Below are 26139 nucleotides of genomic sequence, written 5' to 3' on the forward strand. Positions count from 1 at the left end.
AGTGTGGGGTAGATGGGGGTCAGCGTGGGTCAGTCAGTGGCTCCTGGGTGGAGTGGTCAGTCTGTGGAGGAGAAGTGTGGGGTAGATGGGGGTCAGCGTGGGTCAGTCAGTGGCTCCTGGGTGGAGTGGTCAGTCAAGTGTGGAGGACAAATCCCCCTTGCCGATATTGGTTAATGACATTTCAAGAAGGGATGAGAAGCACATAAGGACTGTAGTACAATTCTTTCAAATCAAATATCACCTCTTCCTCTGAATCTGCTCAGCAGTCTGTGGACAAGTGCAGGGCATCTCCGATGGCAGGTTCAATCCACACCATGACTATTATTCATAATAGGATGCTGTTAGACTGGGGGCATAACAGCAGTGCAGTGGCAGGACAACATTGCCTTTTGGCCAATAGTTTAGCTGTATTTAAACTGAGGAAAAGTATAAAAACGGGAATAAATAAAAATAGTCCTTATAGTTCTTTGCAATTCTTACTCATTCGGCAGGTAGCCTAGTGGTTAGAGCATTAGGCCAGTAACCGAAAGTTTGCTACATTGAATCCCCAAGCTGTCAAGGTAAAAATCTGTCATTCAGCCCCTGAACATGGCAGTTAACCCACTGTTCTTAGGCCGTCATTGTACATAAGAATTTGTTCTTAACTGACTTGCCTAGTCAAATAGGCTAAAAAAAAAAAATAAACAAATTGAGACCCTAGTCAGTATCCTTCCTCCTCTGTTCAAACAAATGGCCCTCATCTGTCTAGGATGGTGAGGGAGTTTAGCCTTATTATGGACCTCAGCTGAGATTATAGTCAGTGGCTGAAAAGAACAATGCCATGAATTGTCAGGCATTTTGTATTGAAATCCTGAGTTTTGAATGTAGGGTACTATTTCCCATAGCACATTAGAAATGTACTAAGGCATCTTCAAAGCATATACAGTAGGCTGATGCTGTATAAGAGTTGCTCTCTCCTTTACTCACCTGCCATCTACCCACACTGACTCAGTAGGTCAATTAAAAACCCCACACCAGTGTTTGAACGCTCATCAAATATAAAACAATAATTTATTATTTCTCTCACTTGACAAGACATCAAATTGGGTGGCTAAGTAAGGATTTGTTAATCTGTGTCATTTGGAGTCCTACGAAGGCAAGGCGACTACAATGTGCTTCAATAATAACAGAAAGATTTTGATTTAAAAAAAATCCGTGACAGTTTACCTCTATCCTGATACATACACAATATCACTTCTTGAAGGTAGAATATGTAACAGATGATACCCACTCGTTGTAGAACTTTTTAAAAACAGCACCCATCGAGATCTTCAATAACTAAAAAGTGTTTTGTTTATAAAAAAAACTGAGGCTGAGTTATATTTACAAAAGTATTTTGCGGATTATGTGCTGACCTTGAAGCTAAATATTTATGTATTTCTTTCAATACGAAAAAGTTATGTACACTACATTCCCAAAAGTATGTGGACACCTGCTTGTCGAACATCTCATTCCAAAATCTTGGGCATTAATATGGAGTTGCTGCTATAACAGCCTCCACTCTTCTGGGAAGGTTTTCTACTAGATGTTGGAACATTGCTGCGGGGACTTGCTTCCATTCAGCCATAAGAGCATTAGTGAGGTCAGGCACTGATGTTGGGCGATTAGGCCTGGCTCGCAGTCAATGTTCCAATTCCTCCTAAAGGTGTTTGATTTGGTTGAGGTCAGGGCTCTGTGCAGGTCAGCCAAGTTCTTCCACACCGATCTCGACAAACCATTTCTTTATGGACCTCGCTTTGTGCACAGGGGCTTTGTCATGCTGAAACAGGAAAAGGCCTTCCCCAAACTGTTGCCACAAAGTTGGAAGCACAGAATCATCTAGAATGTCAAAATATGCTGTTACGATTTCCCATCACTGGAACTAAGTTGGGGAAGGCCTTTTTCACTGGAACTAAGTTGGGGAAGGCCTTTTTCACTGGAACTAAGTTGGGGAAGGCCTTTTTCACTGGAACTAAGTTGGGGAAGGCCTTTTTCACTGGAACTAAGTTGGGGAAGGCCTTTTTCACTGGAACTAAGTTCCAGTGAAGGGAAATCTTAACACAACAGCATATTTTTGACATTCTAGATGATTATGCGCTTCCAACTTTGTGGCAACAGTTTGGGGAAGGCCTTTTCATGTTTCAGCATGACAATGCCCTCATGCACAAAGCGAGGTACATAAAGAAATGGTTTGTCGAGATTGGTGTGGAAGAACTTGACTGACCTGCACAGAGCCCTGACCTCAACCAAATCAAACACCTTGAGGAATAATGGTCTGGGGCTGTAGTTCAAACCATGAAAAACAGCCCCAGACCATTATTCCTCCTCCACCAAACTTTACAGTTGGCACTATGCATTGGGGCAGGTAGCGTTCTCCTGGCATCCGACAAACTCAGATTTGTCCGTCGGACTGCCAGATGGTGAAGCATGGTTCATCATTCCAGAAAACGTCTTTCCACTGCTCCAGATTCCAATGGCGACGAGTTTTACATCACTCCAGCCGACACTTATCATTGCACTTGGTGATCTTAGGCTTGTGTCCGGCTACACGGCCATGGAAATCCATTTCATGAAGCTCCCGATGAACAGTTATTGTGCTGACGTTGCTTCCAGAGGCAGTTTGGAATTTGGTAGTGAGTGTTACAACCGTGGACAGACGATTTTTACGCGCTACACGCTTCAGCACTCGGCGGTGCTGTTCCGTGAGCTTGTGTGGCCTTCCACTTCACGGCTGAGCCGTTGTTGCTCCTAGGCGTTTCCACTTCATTATCACAGCATTTACAGTTGACTGGGGCAGCTCTAGCAGGGCAGAAATTTGATAAACTGCCTTGATGTAAAGTTGGCATCCTATGACTGTGCCACGTTGAAAATCACTGAGCTCTTCAGTATGGGCCATTGTCCTGCCAATGTTTGTCTATAGAGATGGCATGGCTGTGTGCTTAATTTTATACACCTGTCAGCAACGGGTGTGGCTGATATAGCCGAATCCACTAATTTGAAAGGGTGTCCCCATACTTTTGCATACACAGTGACTTTGGAAACTATTCAGATGCCTTGACTTTTTCCATATTTTGTTACGTAACAGCCTTATTCTAAAATTGATTAAAAAATATATAATCCTCAGTAATCTACATAGAATAACCCATAATGACAAAGCGATAAAAAATAAATACCCTATTTACGTAAGCATTCAGACACTTTGCTATAAGTCTCAAAATTGAGCTCAGGTGCATCCTGTTTCCATTGACGCTTGGTACAACTTGATTGAAGTATACCTGTGGTAAATTCAATTGAATTAACATGATTTGGAAAGGCACACACCTGGCTATATAAGGTTCCACAGTTGACAGTGCATGTCAGACAAAAACCAAGCCATGAGGTCGAAGGAACTGTCCCTAGAGCTCCAAGACAGGATTTTGTTGAGGCACAGAGCTGGGGAAGGGTATCAAAACATTTCTGCAGCATTGAAGGTCCCCAAGAAAACCGTGGCCTCCATAATTCTTAATTGGAAGAAATTTGGAATCACCAAGACTCTTCCTAGAGCTGGCTGCCTGGCCAACCTGAGCAATCAGGGGAGAAGGGCCTTGGTCAGGGAGGTGTCCAAGAACCCAATGGTCACTCTGACAGGGCTCCAGAGTTCCCCTGTGGAGATGGGAGAACCTTCCAGAAGGACAACCATATCTGCAGCACTCCACCAATCAGGCCTTGTTGGTAGAGTGGCCAGACGGAAGCCACTCCTCAGTAAAAGGCACATGACAGCCCGCTTAGAGTTTGCCAAAAGGCACATAAAGACTCTCAGACCACGAGAAACAAGATTCTCTGGTCTGATGAAACCAAAATTGAACTCTTTGGCCTGAATGCCAAGCATCACGTCTGGAGGAAACCTGGCACCATCTCTACGTTGAAGGATTGTGGTGGCAGCATCATAGTGTGGGGATGTTTTTCAGGGACTGGGAGACAAGTCAGGATTGAGGCAAAGCTGAACGGAGCAAAGTACAGAGAGATCCTTGATGAAAACCTTCTCCAGAGCATTCAGGACCTCAGACTGGTGCGAATGTTCACCTTCGAACAGAACAATTACCCTAAGCACACAGTCATGGAAATGCAGGAGTAACTTTGGGACAAGTCTCTGAATGTCCTTGAGTGGCCCAGCCAGAGCCCGGACTTGAACCCAAGAGAGACCTGGAGAGACCTGAAAAAAGCTGTGCAGCAACGGTCCCCATCCAACCTGACAGAACTTGAGGGGATTTGCAGAGAAGAATGGAAAGAACTCCCCAAATACAGGTGTGCCAAACCTGCAGCATCATATCCAAGAACACTCGAGGCTGTAATAGCTTCCAAAGGTGTTTCAACAAAGTACTGAGTAAAGGGTCTGAATACTTATGTAAATGTGATATTTCTGTTTTTTTTATTTTATAAATTAGCAAACATTTCTAAATACCTGTTTTTGTTGTGTCGGTATGGGGTGTAGATTGATGAGGGAAAAATGATTTAATCCATTTTAGAATAAGGCTGAAACGTAACAAAATGTAAATGGGTCTGAATACTTTCCGAAGGCACTGTATAGTGTATAACAGTAAAATACTGATAAGAGATACTTGTTCAAAACGTAATAAAACAAAAAAATGCGTAAATGCTGGCTGCTCTTTACTTATGACAAACGGTCTTGACACACAGAACAAAGGTAGAAACTCACTGGGCACACACTGGTTGAGTCAACGTTGTTTCCACATCATTTCAATGAAATTACGTTGAGCCAAAATGCCCAGTTGGAAATGTGCCCAGTGGGAAAGTTATTGAAAGCATTTGAAAACAGTATTATCCTGTCAATAATCATCTTCAAAGTCCATCCATGGAACACTTTGTAAAGTATCTTTCAACCGCCCGCAGGGGCCAAAAGGTCCTTCAGAAAGGCTTTACCTGTTTAATATTTACAAAATGTTGCCACATTGAACGAGGCAGAAATCTGTACCCCAATCGGTAGTGTCCTATTTACAGTACATTACACCCCAGGCCTGGCCTGTCCTGTCTGCCTCCTACACTGTGGTGACAGACAGGAGGGAGTTGTACACTCGCGTGCCGTCAGGCGACTTAGCACCGTGGGTCAAAAGTTCCTGGATAGTCATCCAATTGTCAAAGATTTTCTTGTTCCTCTTTTTCATCATCTTTTTGTGGCTCAGCTCAATGATATTGGGCTCCTTCTTGTCGTCATCCAGGCTGGCCTGTTCCTTCAGGCAGTCGGCGCGGCTCTGCTTCATGAACTCGCGGCGCTGTTTCTGCTCCTTGGCACGCACCGCGTGCTGCTTCCTCTCCTCCTTGCTCCAGTACCGCCCGATCTTCAGCTCGCTGATGGCGTCGTCGTCTGTGGTCATGCCGCTGCGCTCCTCGCGGATACGCAGGGCGCGCTCCTTCAGCAGCTTGTCCCTGATGGGCCTCTTGGTAATGTAGCGTGTGCCATCGCTGCGGATCTTCACCTTCCACTCCTTCTTGGGCTCCAGCATGTCTCTGGGGGTCACAGGGTCACCGCGGCTGACCAGACTGACCAGGCTCATTTGGCTCTGGGCATACTCCACGGCAGACTTCTGCTGGATCAGCTGCATGTAGCTCTGGTAGTGCTGGGCATGGGCCGGGATGTGGGCGTGTTTGTACAGGGAGCGGGGCTGGGCCAGCTTGTGAGTAGACTCTCCCAGCTTACGCTCCTTCTCCTCCGCCTGCAGGTCACACTCAGACTCCTTAGAGGAGGAGGGCCTGATTCTGCCGGGACCATCGGCCTCTTGGACAGGAGACAGCAGGGGCTTGGGGATCTTGTTGTTGAGCCCTGTGCTGCTATAGGCCCCGGCCTCGCCCTGGTTCTCTTCCCTCCTTTGGAGGGAGTTGTCTGGGGACAGCTCCAGGGTGAGGGGGGTGCTGCGGCAGCTCTCTCCAGTGTTGTAGGCGCTGGAGCTGTCCTTGTCCGACTTCTCGGGAAGTTCGTTAATGTCAGAGAGCTCGTGGCGGCGCGCATCGATGCTGGTGTTGTAGTTGCGGAACCCGCTGTTGTGCAGCATCCACGACTCACGGTACTGCTCCCTTAGCTGCTGCATCTTGTGGGCCCGGACGATGTTGAGGCATTCAAGCTCAATGCTGTGCAGCTCCTCGTTCAGCAGCTCCAGCTCCTTGTCCACCCCCTCTTCGGCCCCCTCTTCGGCCCTTCCGGCCCTGGCACTCTGGCAGTACAGGCCATGGGGGCCCCCCACGCTCCTCACCTGGCACTTCAGCTCCAGGAGCTCTCGGAAGCGCTCACACTCATCTGCAGGGATACCCAGGAAGTCAGCATGGTCGTAGTCTGCAGAGATGAAGGACTCACTGCTGAAAGGCAGTTCAGTGCTGCCCAGGGTGTCCTGGCTGTAGGTCAGCTTCCTGCGGCTGCAGCTGCCCAGTGTGTTGGAGGCTGTAGTCTGGTCATCCCCCAGGTTCTCCTGCTCAGAGCTCTCGTCGTTGCGTGTGCTCTCGTCGGTGCGCGTGCTCTCGTCGGTGCGGCCAACCCCACTATCCTTCTCGTGGTGGTTGGACAACAGGGTGGCTGTGTCCGTTGTTCCACCATCCTCCTCATGCTTCTTCTGCAACACCAGACAATAGGATTAATAATTGAATCACCTTTTAACACACATTATTAGTTTTCTCTGTACTTATCATTGACTATGTGAACCTACCCACATCACTGCTACTACATTTCAGTATGTAGAGTACTGTGGGCCATTATGGCAACTGAGCATATGTTACCCTGTATGGAATTGGCTCATCTTCAGCAACATGCAGGTGAGCATATGTGAATCTATGATTGATCGAGCCATCTTGTTGACTCACGCTGTGTGTACTGTGTGTGTCTATAGTGCTGAGGGGCTCTATGCTGGCTGCTGTACCGTACCTGCTGCAGCATGCTGGCGGTGAACTGCATGGCCTGGTGGTGCTGCTGCTCCAGCATGTCCATGTGGAGGTCATCCAAGAAGTCATTCCTGTCGTCATCCATCCAACCCTCATCCAGCTAGGACACAGGGGACAGGAGGGAGAGGGAGGAGGATGTTAGTCTCTTCCAATTAAGGCTACAGTACAACTCAGGAAACTGAGTTTATACATGCCTAGTACTAGAGAGGGGTCTAGGAGGTGGGTGGTGAGTTTACCTGGATCTCTGGTCTGGCTACCAGCAGGCACACATTCTGATTCTCCTCACTGGTCAACAAAGCCACAGCATCCTCTCGGTTCTGGATCTCAATTCCATTGATCTAAATGGAGAAGTAGAGGAATGGAATCAGAGCTGGGCTCCGAAATGGTCATGCACAATATATTATTATAAAGTTTCTTGTAAGTATTGAGAATGTTCATCCTTACCTGGATAATTCTATCTCCCTCTCTGATCCTGCCATCCTTTGCAGCGATGCTGTTTGGGTCAATCTAAAGAAATAACGCAGAGCATGTTTTCATTTCAAGCAGACTTTCAGTCACAGAGGAAAGACAGCATAAAGAAAATACAGTTCTTATCTGCAGGTAATATCTGCTGATATTCTTAATTCAGAGGTGTACTGTCTGTTACTTTAGTGACCATAAGATGATACATGAAGTTCTATCCAACCAGCACCCATTATTCCTGCTTCTTCTTTACATCATAACCGTGACAACAGTGTACCAGGGAGGGGGAACCAAGGGGAAAGGGCTTGTCTCTTTTCTTTCAAAAAATGATGTCTGTATCTGGCCATGCCTGCAGATGTGCTACATACCTCACTGACATAGATCCCAGTCTCGTCCTCATCATCAGTCCTGTAGCAGACAGTCAAACCAAGCTTGTCCTGGATGTTGGTTCTGTACAAATCCACTTCCTGCAACAAGGTAAAAACAAAAACATTTAAATCACAGATCTCTCTCTCTCTCAATGTGTGGAGTGGAGTTCCATGGTTGCTGTTGTTTTATTATACACCCAGCAGTATATTGAGTTCAACATAGGTCCATGAACACACAATGATCCATCCATCACAATAATGTCTCCTTCAAGACGATGCCCTGTATCTCTTGGAGACAGTGACAGGATGAACGATGATCCACTGGTTTGCATCTGAGCAGTATCCCATTTGTCACTAGTCAACACCTGTAATCTGTGAGATACAGACCCTGATACTAGCTGTCCTATGCCTCTGGGTCAGGGGGGTAGAGAGGGTTAACCGCCCAACGCAACTGTTCTCTATCACGGCAGCTGACTATGGAAATCCCCCCTAATCTCCAAAACAGAACATGCAGAATACTCTGTGGTTTCAGACAGGGTTTAAACAAAACAATTGAAGGATTTCCATAAACACACAAACAAAGAGTAAAGTGTATTATTTTCCTGTTACAGTACAATATCCCTTTAAAATGACCTTTCATCTGAACTGATGGCCAGACCTCATTCACACCTCTGTTGTGGAACTACATAATAAGCCGTTTAGATGTAGCATAACATCAGTATGCAAATGTTTTAGCACCAGCATAGATAAAGCAAAGCAGTGCGACACAAACAACAACACAGAGTTACACATAAACAAACGTACAGTCAATGACACAACAGAAAAATCTATGTACAGTGTGTGCAAATGTAGTAAGATTACGGAGATAAAAAATAGGCCATAGTGGCGAAATAATTACAATTTAGCATTAACACTGGAGTGATAGATGTGCAGATGATGATGTGCAAGTAAAGATACTGGGGTGCAAAAGAGTAAAAAAATATATAACAATTTGGGGATGAGGTAGTTGGGTGTACTATTTACAGATGGGCTGTGTACAGTCGTGGCCAAAGGTTTTGAGAATTACACAAATATTAATTTCCACAAAGTTTGCTGCTTCACGGTTTTAAGTTCCTCGGCGTACACATCACGGACAAACTGAATTGGTCCACCCACACAGACAGCGTCGTGAAGAAGGCACAGCAGTGCCTCTTCAACCTCAGGAGGCTGAAGAAATTTGGCTTGTCACCAAAAGCACTCACAAACTTCTACAGATGCACAATCGAGAGCATCCTGTCGGGCTGTATCACCGCCTGGTACGGCAACTGCTCCGCCCACAACCGTAAGGCTCTCCAGAGGGTAGTGAGGTCTGCACAACGCATCACCGGGGGCAAACTACCTGCCCTCCAGGACACCTACACCACCCGATGTCGTAGGAAGGCCATAAAGATCATCAAGGACCACAACCACCCGAGCCACTGCCTGTTCACCCCGCTATCATCCAGAAGGCGAGGTCAGTACAGGTGCATCAAAGCAGGGACCGAGAGACTGAAAAACAGCTTCTATCTCAAGGCTATCAGACTGTTAAACAGCCACCACTGACATTGAGTGGCTGCTGCCAACACACTGACTCAACTCCAGCCACTTTAATAATGGACATTGATGTAAAAATATATCACTAGCCACTTTAAACATACCTACTTAATATAATGTTTACATACCCTACATTACCCATCTCAAATGTATATGTATATACTGTACTCTATATCATCTACTGCATCTTTATGTAATACATGTATCACTAGCCACTTTAAACTATGCCACTTTGTTTACATACCCTACATTACTCATCTCATATGTATATAATGTACTCGATACCATCTACTTCATCTTGCCTATGCCATTCTGTACCATCACTCATTCATATATCTTTATGTACATATTATTTATCCCTTTACACTTGTGTGTATAAGGTAGTAGTTTTGGAATTGTTAGGTTAGATTACTGCATTGTCGGAACTAGAAGCACAAGCATTTCGCTACACTCGCATTAACATCTGCTAACCATGTGTATGTGACAAATACAATTTGATTTGATTTTATATATTTTTGTCAGATGTTACTATGAAATACTGAAGTATAATTACAAGCATTTCATAAGTGTCAAGGCTTTTATTGACAATTACATGAAGTTGATGCAAAGGGTCAATATTTGCAGTGTTCACCCTTCTTTTTCAAGACCTCCTCAATCCGCCCTGGTATGCTGTCAATTAACTTCTGGGCCACATCCTGACTGATGGCAGCCAATTCTTGCATAATCAATGCTTGGAGTTTGTCAGAATTTGTGGGGTTTTGTTTTCCCACCCGCCTTTTGAGGATTGACCACAACTTCTCAATGGGATTAAGGTCTGGGGAGTTTCCTGGCCATGGACCCAAAATATCAATGTTTTGAGATGTTGCTTCAATATATCCACATAATTTCCCTCCCCCATGATGCCATCTATTTTGTGAAGTGCACCAGTCCCTCCTGCAGCAAAGCACCCCCACAACATGATGCTGCCACCCCCGTGCTTCAAAGTTGGGATGTGTTCTTCGGCTTGCAAGCCTCCCCCTTTTCCCCAAAAAATAACGATGGTCATTATGGCCAAACAGTTCTATTTTTGTTTCATCAGACCAGAGGACATTTCTCCAAAAAGTATGATATTTGTCCCCATGTGCAGTTACAACCTGTAGTCTGGCTTTTTATGATGGTTTTGGAGCAGTGGCTTCTTCCTTGCTGAGTGGCCTTTCAGGTTGTGTCGATATAGAACTCGTTTTACTGTGGTTATAGATATTTTTGTACCTGTTTCCTCCAGCATCTTCACAAGGTCCTTTGCTGTTGTTCTGGGATTGATTTGCACTTTTTGCACCAATGTACGTTCATCTCTAGGAGACAGAACACGTCTCCTTCGTGAGCGGTATGACGGCTGCGTGGTCCCATGGTGTTTATACTTGCGTACCATTGTTTGTACAGATGAACATGGTACCTTCAGGCGTTTGGAAATTGCTGCCAAGAATGAACCAGACTTGTGGAAGTCTCCAATTTTTTTCTGAGGTCTTGATTTTCTTTTGATTTTCCCATGATGTCAAACAAAGACGCACTGAGTTTGAAGGTAGACCTTGAAATACATCCGCAGGTACACCTCCAATTGACTCAAATGATGCAAATTAGCAGAAGCTTCTAAAGCCATGACATAATTTTCTGGAATTTTCCAAGCTGTTTAAAGCACAGTCAAGTTTGTGTATATAAACTTCTGACCCATTGGAATTGTGATACAGTGAATTATAAGTGAAATAATCTGTCTGTAAACAATTGTTGGAAAAATGACTTGTGTCATGCACAACGTAGATTTCCAAACCGACTTGCCAAAACTATAGGTTGTTAACAATACATTTCTGGAGTTGTTAATAAACAAGTATACCCTAAGTATATGTAAAACTCAGACTTCAACTTTATCTTCATTGAGAAGGTGAGAGGGAGAGAAGGGGTGGAGAGGGGGAGAGGGTGAGAAGAAGAGGGTGAGATGGGTAGAGAGGAGGAGAGGGGGAGAAGAAGAGAGGGAGAGATGATGAGAGGGTGAGAAGAAGAGGGTGAGATGGGTAGAGAGGAGGAGAGGGGGAGAAGAAGAGAGGGAGAGAAGATGAGAGGGTGAGATGGGTAGAGAGGAGGAGAGGGGGAGAAGAAGAGAGGGGGAGAAGATGAGAGGGTGAGATGGGTAGAGAGGAGGAGAGGGGGAGAAGAAGAGAGGGGGAGAAGATGAGAGGGTGAGATGGGTAGAGAGGAGGAGAGGGGGAGAAGAAGAGAGGGGGAGAAGATGAGAGGGTGAGATGGGTAGAGAGGAGGAGAGGTTGAGAAGAAGAGGGTGAGATGGGTAGAGAGGAGGAGAGGGGGAGAAGAAGAGAGGGAGAGAGATGATGAGAGGGTGAGAAGAAGAGGGTGAAATGGGTAGAGAGGAGGAGAGGGGGAGAAGAAGAGAGGGAGAGAAGATGAGAGGGTGAGATGGGTAGAGAGGGTGAGATGGGTAGAGAGGAGGAGAGGGGGACAAGAAGAGAGGGTGAGATGGGTAGAGAGGAGGAGAAAGGTAGATGGTGAGAGGGAGAAAAAGAGAAGGTAGTCGTCTGTCTGTTACCTCATATTCCAGCTCCTCTCGATCCATCTCCTGCTGCATGCCCTCCAGGAAATCATTGGAGTCAAAGTACTCGTGCCCAGGGGAATGCCTATGAAAGTAATTCAACACAATAAAGATAGTTGTATGGGAAATAGACCGACCTACAGAAACTAATAACACTATTGTTCTTACAGATTACAAAGCTTGTCATTATTAATCTGTTACTACAGTGTTTCAGTTAGATCTTATTACATTGCTAAATTTGGAATGAGAATGGAAAACAACTGCCCACATTATTTTGTAAGAGTGGAATCTTAAATCAAGTTTTAAGAAGTGTCTTTGGCCTGAGGTTAATCAGAAATGAAAATGTTCTGTTTTTAATTTGACTTAAATCAATTAAAATAATAATGATTGACGATTAAAGAGCAGCTGTTCCTACCGATAATGAGTTACACACATAGACTGTGAGCTCGGGGCCACGCATAGACTGTGAGCTCTGGGCCACACATAGACTGTGAGCTCTGGGCCACACATAGACTGTGAGCTCTGGGCCACACATAGACTGTGAGCTCTGGGCCACACATAGACTGTGAGCTCTGGGCCACACATAGACTGTGAGCTCTGGGCCACGCATAGACTGTGAGCTCCGGGCCACACATAGACTGTGAGCTCTGGGCCACACATAGACTTTGAGCTCCGGACCACATATAGACTGTGAGCTCCGGGCCACACATAGACTGTGAGCTCTGGGCCACACGTAGACTGTGAGCGCTGGGCCACACATAGACTGTGAGCTCTGGGCCACACATAGACTGTGAGCTCTGGGCCACACATAGACTGTGAGCTCTGGGCCACACATAGACTGTGAGCTCTGGGCCACACAGACACACAGCTAGTGGACGACAGACAGGTAGTAATTCAATATGCTAACACAAATTAACAAGGCCATCTTCATTTAAGCATGTGTCCCAGGACCTGATATCTCACTAAGTGACAGCTGTAACATTCACATGAACTTCAGTTAGAAGGTTCTGTTTTAATGAACTGGCAAAGTGACACTGTATCCAAATATTTTTCCTTTACCTGAGACTTTTCTTTACTGACCGGTTAAGTTTTCAACAACATTATTTTGCATCAAGTCCTTTTCTAATCATTGACCATAAATGGACAAAAAAATAAATAAAGCAATCATCTTGTCTTTTAACCCCGTCCCTCCCCTTAACTCTATCCCAGCAGATAGGACAGTGTACTGTAACTCACTCCTCAGGCATTAGGTATTGCTCCAGCACAGCCACGGCGGGGGTGGAGGCAGGCAGCTTGGTGAGGGCCATGATGTGTTGAAAGGTGATGTCTGTCTGGGTGCTAATGTCTACCACCTCGGTGTCTGAGGCAGGGATAGAGGGTTTGGGGCGGGGGGCCCGGCGAAGCACATGGACCATGATGGGCTCCTTGGCCGTGCGGAAGACCTCCACTGCCTGGTCATGGGTGGCCTTGGACAGGTCCTTCCCATTCACCTGCACACACAGATGAGACAAGATATGGTTAACTATAGAAGAACAGCGTTAGGTGTCTGGATTTGACTTTGAAAAGTATTTCTTTTTCAGTGGGTATATGACAGTTTGCTTGTACACAGCACACTGTTGTAACACACACACAGAGAGTAAATGAGGGGATGAGACATACTTAAATTACACTATTAATCTCTCTCTATTGCTTCCCCCATCTCTCATGTTCACAAGCTGGGGTTTATTGTAAGTAGATGGATACAGTACATCCCCCAAGATGATACAACATCCCTCCTCATGCTACATAAGCCCCGATATCATCACATTGTAGATGATCACACCATCAGATCACTGGATGAGTGTGTCTGTGGATTTCCACAAAAATCCAGGAGGAGAGTATTCCGATTTCACAGTTGCGTGTGATAATGTATTACTGCCTCAGTCTGACAGGGTCACAGCATGACCAAGCAGCATAGGACGTTAATTAGGACTGAGCCTCTCTTTAATTAACCAAGAAGAAGAACCTGACCTCCACTCAGAAACTAGCTGCTATGCCAGGCTGCTGCAGTATGTTAACCTGGGGAGATTATTTTGAGCAGCAGGCCGGACTGCAGTGTCACACAGAAGAAGCTAGTTAAATTGGGATGAGCCACTAAAGTCAATCCCCCCTGCCTTCTCAATCCTTATAATGAAGAGGATGTGTCATGGTATCTCATTAGGGATTTACCGTTTGTTATACATGCATTGTTTAGGTGGTTACATAACAGTCAAAACAGTATAGGACGATATTATTTCATTAAAACGTGTAGTTTTTACGTGACAAAACATGACAAAGAAAAAGCACTGAGAAGTGTGTAGCCTACCTGTTCACCAGAACCAAAATCCTAGACCAAACCCTAACCCCCAAAAGAACAGCCAAAACAACAAAACAGGAGTGAACTTCATTAAGATGTCAGGAAGAAAAGACAGCACCACACAAGATGGGTCCTCCTGCTAGCAGTGCTGCACGGCACCCTGGGTCAGCAGCCAGCCTCTCTTCTCGGCTTATCAGGCCTCTCTCAGAGCCTTCGCCAGTTCCACTCTCAAATTCCGCAGCATTTGGAATTTGTTTGCTTGTGATTCCTGGAGGTGTGAGAGCTTTGATAGGAGAGAGCTTTGATAGTTTCAGTGGCTGGCCACGCTCTCCTCTCCCCCTGCGTGCTCTACACAAACACAGGCCAGGGCCAAGATAGCCCACTGTGGGCTCACTGAGAAGACTGATGTCCAGGTGTATACCTCTGGAGCTCATGAGACATGTTCTCTCTCTCTGGATTAATTTTCTGAAAAGCGTGGAATTGGTTGAAACTGTTACTGTTTCCTCTTGCCATATTTGTCTCATTCTAATTCACAGCAGAAGTTCAGTCTTAACTGGGAGGCTGTAGAACAGGGACAACAGCAATGTCAACCCTGTCCCTGTGACTTAATTATGGCATGTGTGCCATCCTGGATTCTGATTCCAGTCTGGTTGTGCTTGTATCTAATACCTATTATAATAGCCAAATTTGCCAACTTTCTATGGTACATTGCCAGTGCTCTGTGGTAATACTTGTATCTTGAATGTGCTCCATGCTAAGACATCACCACAGAGCACTGAGCTGTGAGTGTGTGTGTGTGTATGTGTGTAAGGAGGAGGAGGGGACATTGTGCACTTCAACTTTGAAGAGGTTATGTGCTCACTAATAACCAGAGAGGATTAACGCTAATCCCAGCCTAGAGGATAATTGTATCATCTCAAATGAGTTCAATTTCCACTTCTCCAACGTCACAATTTGGCCAAAAGTAATAACTTCCATTTACAATTTGCATTTAATAATTGAGAGAAAATGGAATGAGAAGAGATGTGCCGAAAAAAAAGAAAGATGAACGTGAGGATGAGTGCTGAGAGGCTTTGGAGACGTTTGGCAAACACACACAGGCTATAAACAAAAAAGTAAAAACAAAGTTCCGCTGTCACCGCTTTCTCTGTCTCTCTCTCTTCATTTTTTCTGGGTTAGCAGAGTCTTGTCTGTGTGGCCGTCCCTTACTCAGACAGGCCTGTTTGCCCTTTAATCCCAGTTGCCCTTGAAGGCAGTGACCCGGAGGCAAAGCCAGGCCCCTCCAGGAGAGCTGGAGCATTCTGCATAATAATACACCATTTGAAAGGAGTCTGAGATGGCAGACTAAATGTTAGGAGTTTTATCATTGGCCATAAAATGAGTTGAATGTTGGACCTCAGACATGTGATAGAGATGTCTGTCTGTGTCTCGTCCTGGAGGTAATGAGGGACACAAATTAACAGCCCAGCCACCCTCCCTTAACCTTACTCAACCCCAAACAACCATGGAATGCAAATAAATACAGATTGAGACTTTAGCATGAAGGCAGCAGGTGTGTGTGTAGTGTGTGTGTGTGTGTGTGTGTGTGTGTATCAGCCTCTCCCTGATTGCTGACCTGCTGCCAAATAGGCGTATCTGTCAATTTGTGAGAAAAGTAACTTTCATTCTAGCCCAATACTGTAGCCGTGGGCTGCCTTAAGAGAACTCAAGCCATGTGGAAGAAACGTCAACAGCACCAAGTGGAGGTGTAGAACTTTGAGTATAATTGATGAAAATATTATATTGGAAAGGCTTTACGGAAACTACAGATTTGAGCCAAGGCATACAATACAACATGTTAGACTTGTCTCTTATATAGTTGTTCATGCTCCAACTAATCTTTCTTAATTAAAGAAGAGAACAATAATTAAAGGACTGTTTCTTTTCCTTTAGGCGATGCAGCCAGTGAGGTGAATGGAGTGGAAATGGCCAGGTAAAGACGGTACCTTTCAACAGTGGGTAGGCAGGAGAGCCCTGGGAACCTCTGTTTATATAGACACTTGTTCAGAAGGGACCATGAGTGGTGCTCACTTCTCTCTCTAAAGTCTCTCTTTATGGTTCAATACACCTCTTAAGAAAATTCTTCAAAGTCTGAATTTATTTTAACAGAGAGAGGAAGGGCTGAGGTGATAGAGAGAGTGGAGGGAGGTTTGACGGCTTCGTTTCAGGGGGCCTATAGCTGCTTGAGTGGCAGTGGAAGTGTTTTCTCAACGTGGGTTCATTCAGTTCCCAACTACAGTTAATCCCTTCTTTTATTTCACGTTTAAAAATGTTCAACAAAAAAGCAGTACGGCTTGGTGAGCTTGTTAATGGTCTCATTCTGAGTGTGTGTGGTTTGTGTGGGTTTTATTCTTTTGACTCTGACTGTGGGGAAAGTCTTTACATTTCTGAGTTAAAAACAGAGCAGAGTCTTTATTTACTGCAGCAGGCAGGTTTACAGAGGATTACAGAACAAATGGAAAGAAACTCATTCCGCTAATAAGCATGGCAGGCTGAAAAAGACACTACTGATTACTTTCTCCTAATCTGATATAAGCATGGGATATACTGTTATCCATAGTAGATCAATAAAATACCCAGAATCACTTCCTTTAGGCATTCTGCTGCTTTCCTCTTAATGAGCTCAATGTAAGGTGCTAATCAAGAAGGGCTTTCCTAGTTTCCCACACTGATGGAACAAGCACCTTTTACTTACAATTTGAACAACGGTTTTAACTGAGATGACTGAGAATTGCTCTGAACCAGGCTGTGCTGTGCGACATTGGTTTACACTGGTCAGGATAGAACATCTGGCCGTGAGGTCGAGTCTGTGTGTTGTCCTCATGGATAACATGAGGATGGGAGTGGAGTGTGTCTGCTGGCAGTATACCACAGCAGTCTCCGACTCTGTCTGCCTCTATCTGTTGCTGCACAGTGAAGGCAGGAGATGGAAACAAAAGGGGAGCGAGGGATTGACCCAGTGGGGTAGTAATCACTGGCAGTGGGGCTGGGACCCAGGGCTCTGTCACCCTTCACTATCTCCCTCTGCTGGCCCACAGTCACCAATCCCACCAGCAGCCCAGCAGCAGCACACACAGGCTCATTTCTCCACACACCCCCTGTGAGGACTGACAGCGGATCATATTTTCCTCCAGCAGGCAGCATCTCCTGTTAGCTCGACCATCCTTTATTCAGGACGGCTTCATCTCAGATGATATAGTAGTACACTCAGAGAAACAGCTGCTGTGTGTGTAACCCATGCCTTCCTCTCTCAATCATCTCAGAAAGCCAGGACACAAACTACAAACACACCCAATCAAAATAAACTTGTCTGTTTAAACGACAGTGACTAATGGCATCAAGCCATATCCTGCAGGGATCGCAGCAGGGCTACAGGAGCCACCTGGGGCATCCTCATCTCCACACAGGGAATTAAAGCTCTGGTTCCCAGGTGCCCCCCACAGTAAAAGGTAGAACAAAAACACACAATAAATGAAAATAAGAACATGAGGGTCAGTTCCAATATCATACTTACAATGTGCAGGGATACTGGAGTTATAGAGATAGATATGTTTAAGGGTAAGGTGACTAGGCATCAGGATATACAGCCCGAAATATGAAAAACAACCCCAGACCAATATTACTCCTCCACCAAACTTTACAGTTGGCACTATGCATTGGGGTAGGTAGCGTTCCCCTGGCATCCGACAAACCAAGACTCGTCTATCGGACTGCCAGATGGTGAAGCATGATTCATCGCTCCAGAGAATGCGTTTCCACTGCTCCAGAGTCCAATGGCGGCGAGATTTACACCACTTCCACCGATTCTTGGCATTGTGTATGGTGATCTTAGGCTTGTGTGAGGCTGCTCAGCCATGAAAACCCATTTCATTAAGCTCCAGATGAACAGTTCTTGTGCTGACATTGCTTCCAGAGGCAGTTTGGAACTCGATACGGAGTGTTGCAACCGTGGACAGACGTTTTTTATGCGCTACTCGCTTTAGTGGTTCCGTTCTGTGGGCTTGTGTGGCCTAACACTTAGTAGCTGAGCTGTTGTTGTTCCTAGATTTTTCCACTAAACAATAACAGCACTTACAGTTGACCGGGGCAGCTCTAGCAGGGCAGAAACTTGAAGAACTGACTTGTTGGAAAGGTGGTATCCTATGACGGTGCCATGTTGAAAGTCACTGAGCTCTATAGTAAGGCCATTCTACTGCCATTGTTTGTCTACAGAGATTGCATGGCTATGTGCTCTATGTTATACACCTGTCAACAATGGGTGTGGCTGAAATATCTAAATTCACTCATTTGAACTGGTGTCCATATACTTTTGAGTAGAGAGTAGCAGCAGCATATGTGATGATTGAATGTGAGTGTGTGTGCATGCATTTGTGCTGGAGTGTCAGTGTGCGTGAGTGTGTAGAGTTGTGTGCATAGAGACAGTGTGCATAGTGACATTTTTAAAAATAAATACAAGGGTCAACTCAGATAGTCCGTGTAGTCATTTTGTTAGCTATTTAGCAGTCTTATAGCTTGGGGATAGAAAATGTTCAGGAGCCTGGTGGTGTCAGACTTGATGCACCTGTACCACTTGCCATGCTGAAGCAGAGAGAACAGTCTATGGTTTGGGTGGCTGGAGTCTAACGATTTTCAGGCCTTCCTTTCACACCGCCTGTTATAGAGGTCCAGGATGGCAGGGAGCTTGACCCTAGTGATGTAATGGGTTGTCCTCACCACCCTCTGTAGCGCCATATGATCGAGAGCGGTGCTGTTGCCATAGCAAGCAGTGATAAAGCCAGTCAAGATGCTCTCAATGGTGAAGCTGTAGAACTTTGAGGATCTGAGGGGCCCATGCCAAACTTTTTCAACTTCCTGAGGGGGAAGAGGAGCTGTCGAGCCTTCTTCATGACTGTACGTGTGGACCATTTAAAGTCCTTAGTGATTTGAACCCTGAGGAACTACGGTCTCGATCCACTGCAGCGCAGTTGATGTGGATGGGGGCGTGCTCGCCACCCTGTTTCTTGTAATCCACTATCAGCTCCTTGGTTTTACTGATGTTGAGGGAGAGGTTGTTTTCCCGGAACCACACTGCCAGGTCACTGACCTCCTCCCTGTAGGCTTTCTTAGGCCTGATCACCGGCAACGATATCATCAAAGTTATCAGCAATTTGATGACGGTGTTGGAGTCGTGCGTGGCCACTCAGTCGTGGATGAACAGGCATTACAGGAGAGGACTAAGCACACACCCATGTGGGGCCCCCGTGTTGAGAATTGCAGAGGAAGTCCAGGATCTAGTTGCAAAAGGAGGTGTTCAGTACTAAGGTCCTAAGCTTGGTGACGGATGTTAAGGGGACAATGGTGTTGAACACTTAGCTGTAGTCAATGAACAGTATTCTCACATAGGTATTCCTCTTATCTAGGTGGGTGAGGGCAGTGTGGAGTGCAATTGAGATTGCGTCGTCTATGGGGTTGTATGCAAATTGGAGTGAGTCAAGGGTGTCTGGAACGATGGAGTTGATGTGTGCCATAACCAGCATTTCAAAGCACGTCACGATTACAGATGTGAGTGCTACAGGGCGGTAATCATTGTAGCATGAAGCCTTTGAGTTATTGGGAACAGGAATGATGGTGGTCATCTTAAAACATATGGTGAATACAGACTGGGACAAGGAGATGTTGAATATGACCGTGAATATGCCTGCCAGCTGATCTGCGCGTGCTCTGAGAACGCGCCCTGAAATACCGTCAGGCCCCGTGGCCTTGCCAGTGATCACCCAGTCCTCTGGTTCGGTGGGTGTTATTGTTGATGCATAAAATGTGTTGAATTCGTCTGGTAGAGAGGTATGGTCGGGCAGATCAAGGCTCCGTAATGGACTGTAAGTCCCTGCCACAGCCGTCGGAGCCTGCGTAATATCACCACACTTTTTATTCCTATATTGTGCTTTTGTTATTTTTGATGACTCTGCAGAGATCCTAACGGGACTTGTTGTACTTGTTCCTGTCCTCAGCCGTTGCCTCAGGGTTGTCTGCGATAGCCCTGTGTGTGGTAGCCCTGTCAGTGAGGGGCTCCTGGTGAATAGCAGCTCAGATACATAATGAGGAATAATGACCCTCTAGCAAAATGGCCCCCGCATCTTGGTGTGCTTTAATAAGTGCTTAAACCCCTCTCTCTGTCTGTTGAGATGGTTTATTCATGACAGTGGATTCCAGACAGACACAGGGGACACATTGTGGTATTCACAGGGTAGGCCTAGAATGGTTCTCTCTTAATCATGTCATATCACTACCAACTACATTACCAGTCTCTGGGTTTGTACATAAGGCTCCAATGAAAGAGATGTGTAACTGTAAATGAACAGTTACCATCCACAGTGCAGGAATGTTGTTTTTTTGAGAAACAAATGCAAACAGAAGTACACAAGCACATTTACTTGATAGCAAGAGGTGAAGCTACCAAATGCATTACAACGATTCTGAATAGTTTTTGGCCTACAATGGGTGATTGTTTTGAACAAGACAATATACATGTAGTAGCTGAGCAGAAAGGTGGCTTATATTGTTCATCTCTCTGGGTGTTTCTGTCCACATACAGAATCACGCAGTTGAGGAAATATTATGTCCTCATAAAAGGAACCGTCCCACCTGTGTCTGTCTGTCTGTCTTCCCACACTGTAATCTGTGACCCAATATGGGTCCAAATGATGTCTTTCTATTTCAGGATACTGCCGGGCCTTTGTGGCAAATGTAATAATCTTCATGTCATTGTTATAACCTCCAGTATTGTATTTCTATCGGCCTGGCAGAGTGCAGCCAGAGACCACCTGGTGTCATTCCAGAGAGTAAATGAAGAATAATGCTTCACAATAACCACTCAGAAAGCAGCAAAACATGACCTACTGTACACGTACGCCATACTGAGAGTTCAAACGGCTATGATACTGCATATCAGTTGTTTTTCCATGTCTGACACTATGGGTACATTTACACCTTCTTCTTCTCCGCAGTTTTATAGTGATTGGCAATCAATTCTCTCTCTGTCTTTAGTGCATTGCATAACTTGTTTCAGAGTGTGTTTGTGGTTTGTGCTGTTATATCTACATATGGTGTCTGTGCTCCTCAGTGCCATCCTCAGGCTTGATGGAGGAACGGGGGACATGGGCTGGTGCGAGGAGGAGCGCTCCCCTGTGGCTGTTTGCCACCTGCTACAGTGTTGAACAGATGTGGAGGCACACCAGGGTGAACCTGCCTGTTATTAAACACAGTAGTGGGCTCCTCCAGCCATCCCATCAGCATAGCCCGCTTTGTCTCCCCACCCCGCCTCTGTCAAGCCTCATTACCAGGAGAGGGGGAGAGGGGGAGGAAGAGCGGGAGAGCCATCCTGGAGCTCCAGATGTCATGCTGCTTTAATGACAGGGGTCCTGACAGTGGGGGTCAGAGCCATGTTGGACAAATATTTCATCTCATTCTCTTCTGTCCGGATGAAGGAAGACATGCTTAAGTCTTTTTGGAACAAGGTCAATTTTCATGTACTTTTGATGAATATCAGAATATTTTGAAGTGAAAAATATTGCCAACAAGGGGTCCAATAGTATCTCACTGCTGTCTCAGATCACAAATGCATGGAATCTGTTGGTGTCAATCTCTTTCTTTACTCAAACTCTCCCTCTATAACGAGCTGTAAAGACGACACAGTCAAGCAGCAGTGAAAAAGGTGATGAGGCCAACTCCCGTCTGGATCGGAGCTTGAATGGGGGCCTTGTGTTGGAGGTCTCATTAAGCCCTGGGTCTTCTATGAAACACAGACAGGCGCCAGGACCATTACAGGCCACTTGTGGAGAGATTAAGAGCCGTCGGTCAGACAGGACTGTCAGACAGTTTCCAGCTCCCTACCTTCACTGCCCTGACAAAAGCAGCAGAGCTTGCATCTCTGCATGGCACTTACCTTTCCAGCTGTGAGGCTTGAGCATGGGGTTCAGGCTGTTCTAGGGGTCAAGTTTACATAGAGGGGGGACTGAGACACTCCCTCCCTCCCTCCCATACCTAGCCTGCCCTGCTCAAAGCTGTAATTATCTGTACTTCTTCTGCCTTCAGGCTGCCTTTCATGCTGCTTACTAGTACACTTTCCTAAACAGAGGCTTTTCAAAGGGTTTCTTCATTGAAATCAATGTCATAACTGATCTTCACATATTTGGCATAGTACAGAATATTTTTTGTCAAGTAGATGGTTTAAAAGACATGACTCAAATATGATCTGTTAAGCCTTTTTTGTAGCATTTAGCTTATTGCGCTCAATTTCAAAAGAGTCAACTGAAGAGGCAAGGAAAATTATTCAAAAGGGATTTCTAAACCAACTTTGTTAAAATGTCATTCTTAGTAGAGATGACACACCAACTAGGCCGGAGATTCGTACCCATAACTAACTAGAAGGATAGCGATGCTGTCCCTGTCGGGGAGCAGTAGGTGTGCATAAACAGTGAGAAATAGAGAGAGTAGCAGGGAGTGTTGAGGATCAATAAAACCCCAGGGAGCTGTGTGTGTGTGTGTGTGTGTGTGTGTGTGTGTGTGTGTGTGTGTGTGTGTGTGTGTGTGTGTGTGTGTGTGTGTGTGTGTGTGTGTGTGTGTGTGTGTGTGTGTGTGTGGGCATGGGCAGCGTGCCAGGCACCCTGATCTAGAGGATCTGTGTGTATTATCAGTAGATGAAACAAGCCTGCTGCCTGATCCCCAATGTATCCCATCCTAGGTCTCCCTGACACAGACAACACAGACCACCCTGATCTCTGTCTACAACCACAGCTCCAGCCCCATAGGATTAATTGAACAGGCATGAGGGCAAACACACACACACACACACACACACACACACACACACACACACACACACACACACACACACACACACACACACACACACACACACACACACACACACACACACACACACACACACACACACACACACACACACACACACCCACCCACCCTTTTGAACTCTCCCATAAGGTGGCCACATGGCACTGTCTGGCACATGCCTACCTGAACTTGGGCATGCATGCAGACAGACAGATGCACGCATGCATGCACTCACACACGGAAAGGCCCTGAGGTCTGATCCACGGATTGTAATAATGGAAAGACCGAAGCCATGTGAAGATATATGCTGGCAGTGAAAAGACAATGTTTACCCACATCCAACTGACACAGGAGTAGGACAATAAAATAACCACAGTAAAAATAAACAATGTTCTGAAAATCAATTATTTTCAAGACACGTTGGCAGATTATTGGAAGCCTGAGACCACCCTCCCTGTCACAGTACAGGTCCGGTTCTAACAGGAAGTGACCTCACCTCAACCCCGGCCTGAGGCACACTCCTCAAGTGACCGAAATTAATCTGCACAACACAACAATCCCATGGTTTATAAACCACTATCCTGCTGCCACTTACGCAAAAAGCCAGACGGTTTTACAGTGCAAGGAAGGTGAATCGAATTGCTAATATTTTTCTTTACTGGTAATGTCACATTGAGATGATGCTTAATCTTTTATCCAGCAGAGTGGCCTGGGGAAACCAAGGCTGACAACATCCTTCTTTATTTATTTTGTGTATCATTCAAGTCCTAGTGCATCAATACAAAAAGATGTATCAAGTTGAAAGGCATGTAAGCATTCTCTGTGTGATTGGGGAGGAAAGAAGGGAGGGAAGGTTGCTAATGGGCTAGTCTGAGGTTAGCTCCCACTGATGAATAGGGTTTGATGTGAAACACGGAGCAGCTGAGCGGCTTTGTCTGCTCTGCCTGGCTCAGTCTGGTCAGGTGGCTCTCCCTCCAGGTAGGAGTAATGGGCAAGACAAACAGTAGGACTCCACCAGCTAACAGCCTGCTAACAGCCAGCGAACAGCCAGCTAACAGCCAGCTAACAGCCAGTGAACAGCCAGCTAACAGCTAGTGAACAGCCAGCGAACAGCCAGCTAACAGCCAGCTAAAAGCCAGCTAACAGCCAGCTAACAGCCAGCTAACAGCCAGCTAACAGCCTGCCAATCAACAGTAATCGACAGGGAGAATGACAGCCTGGATGTGGCTGGAGATGGAGAGGAACAAAGGAACTCGCTGCCTCCCTCTAGTACCATCTTCTTGCTGTCATGTTTTTTTGTAGGGGGCTGGTGGTTGAAAACATGAAATGGAGAAGAAGATGGGGTTGTCTGGTCCCTATCACATCAGCTGTTTGATTTACCCAAACCCAGAATCCATTTACCATCACACAAACATACCCCTTCCTCACCAGAGTCCTCCAGTCAGGGCAAAACCTTTTAGTCATTTTGAACCAGACCTGCAATGATCAAAGCAGGGTGATTTGCAGACACAATACTGAGACAGGGCCAGGGCTGTCATCTCTCACTAATGGGAACAAAACAGCTTCTTAGGGAACAATAAGGGAAATCCACACAGAGCTTGCTCATTAACTTCACTTAAATAGCCACCATGCAGCCTGCCACACAGCAGCACCCTGCTCACTAAATGGGTATGTAATATGCTGACAACACTCAGCTGGTGCCCTTCAAGGAAGAACAGAGACAAAAACCCAAAGCTAGAAAACATTACTGGGGTTCTGCTCATAAAACTAAAGCCCAGTCTGTCAGAGTGAGACACTTGGAGCTAAAGCTTTGTCTGCTGACAAAATCTGTAGTTGTGTTCTTATTAACACATTGGTAGTGCATACCTGCTTTACGATTAATATACACTCTTCGACAAAAAGGTGCTATTTAGAGCCTAAAAGGGTTCTTCGGCTGTCCCCATAGAAAAACCCTTGAAGAACTATTTTTGGTTCCAGGTAGAACCCTTTTGAGTTTCATGTAATGTGGAACCCTTTACACATAGGGTTCTACATGGAACCCAAAAAGAGTTCTACCTGGAAATAAAAAGGGCTCTACCTGGTACCAAAATGGTTCTCCGTTGGGGACAGAAGAACCCCTTTGGAACCCTTTTTTCTACGAGTGTAATAATCATATTGTATCGTGAAGAAGATAATGAAGAAGTATGTGTACACTAGAGGGAATGGTCATGTTTGATCTGAATAACCCCCTTCTGGCCACAAAGGAAACTACACATCGGTGTATCTTTCCCATCATAAGATTTTTTATTTATTTTTTTCAATGAAAAAAGATAGAGTCAGCAATGAAGGACTATCTACATTTTATAAATGAAGCTATGTTCTCCCTGCCAGACAGAATTGTATTAGGCATAGCAGAAGCAGCAGCAGCTATCGTACAATCTTGTTCCTATTAGGTTCATCTGAGGACAGAGGGGATGTAGACTGACTGGACCTTGAAGAGCCTTATGGTTCCCCACTCTACCATTCTCTTTTATTCCTGGTACCCCACTCTACCATTCCCTTTTAATCCTGGTACCCCACTCTACCATTCCCTTTTATTCCTGGCTCCTCACTCTACCATTCCCTTTTATTCATGGTACCCCACTCTACCATTCCCTTTTATTCCTGGTACCCCACTCTACCATTCCCTTTTATTCCTGGTACCCCAATCTACCATTCCCTTTTATTCATGGTTCCCCACTCTATACCATTCCCTTTTATTCATGGTTCCCCACTCTACCATTCTCTTTTATTCATGGTACCCCACTCTACCATTCGATTTTATTCATGGTACCCCACTCTACCATTCTCTTTTATTCATGGTACCCCACTCTACCATTCCCTTTTATTCATGGTACCCCACTCTACCATTCCCTTTTATTCCTGGCTCCCCACTCTACCATTATCTTTTATTCCTGGTACCCCACTCTACCATTCTCTTTTATTCCTGGCTCCCCACTCTACCATTCTCTTTTATTCATGGTACCCCACTCTAC

The 26139-nt window shown here is 45.6% G+C and overlaps 1 protein-coding gene across 2 annotated transcripts in view; it reads right to left on the minus strand.

The window, feature by feature from the left end:
* Window positions 1-3947: 3947 nt before the first annotated feature.
* LOC124003303 (E3 ubiquitin-protein ligase PDZRN3-B-like) overlaps window positions 3948-26139 on the minus strand; it is a 140142-nt gene continuing 117950 nt past the window's right edge. For both annotated transcript variants that reach the window (XM_046311442.1, XM_046311443.1), the window contains 7 exons: window positions 13159-13412; window positions 11920-12007; window positions 7773-7871; window positions 7387-7449; window positions 7179-7280; window positions 6926-7042; window positions 3948-6617 (listed from right to left, as the gene is read on the minus strand). In XM_046311442.1, the coding sequence (XP_046167398.1) occupies window positions 5055-6617; window positions 6926-7042; window positions 7179-7280; window positions 7387-7449; window positions 7773-7871; window positions 11920-12007; window positions 13159-13412 (2286 nt within the window). In that variant the 3' untranslated portion in view covers window positions 3948-5054. The remainder of the gene's footprint in view (window positions 6618-6925; window positions 7043-7178; window positions 7281-7386; window positions 7450-7772; window positions 7872-11919; window positions 12008-13158; window positions 13413-26139) is intronic.

This window comes from Oncorhynchus gorbuscha, linkage group LG18 (genome assembly GCF_021184085.1).
Source record: "Oncorhynchus gorbuscha isolate QuinsamMale2020 ecotype Even-year linkage group LG18, OgorEven_v1.0, whole genome shotgun sequence".
In the NCBI taxonomy this organism is placed as follows: Eukaryota; Metazoa; Chordata; class Actinopteri; order Salmoniformes; family Salmonidae; genus Oncorhynchus; species Oncorhynchus gorbuscha.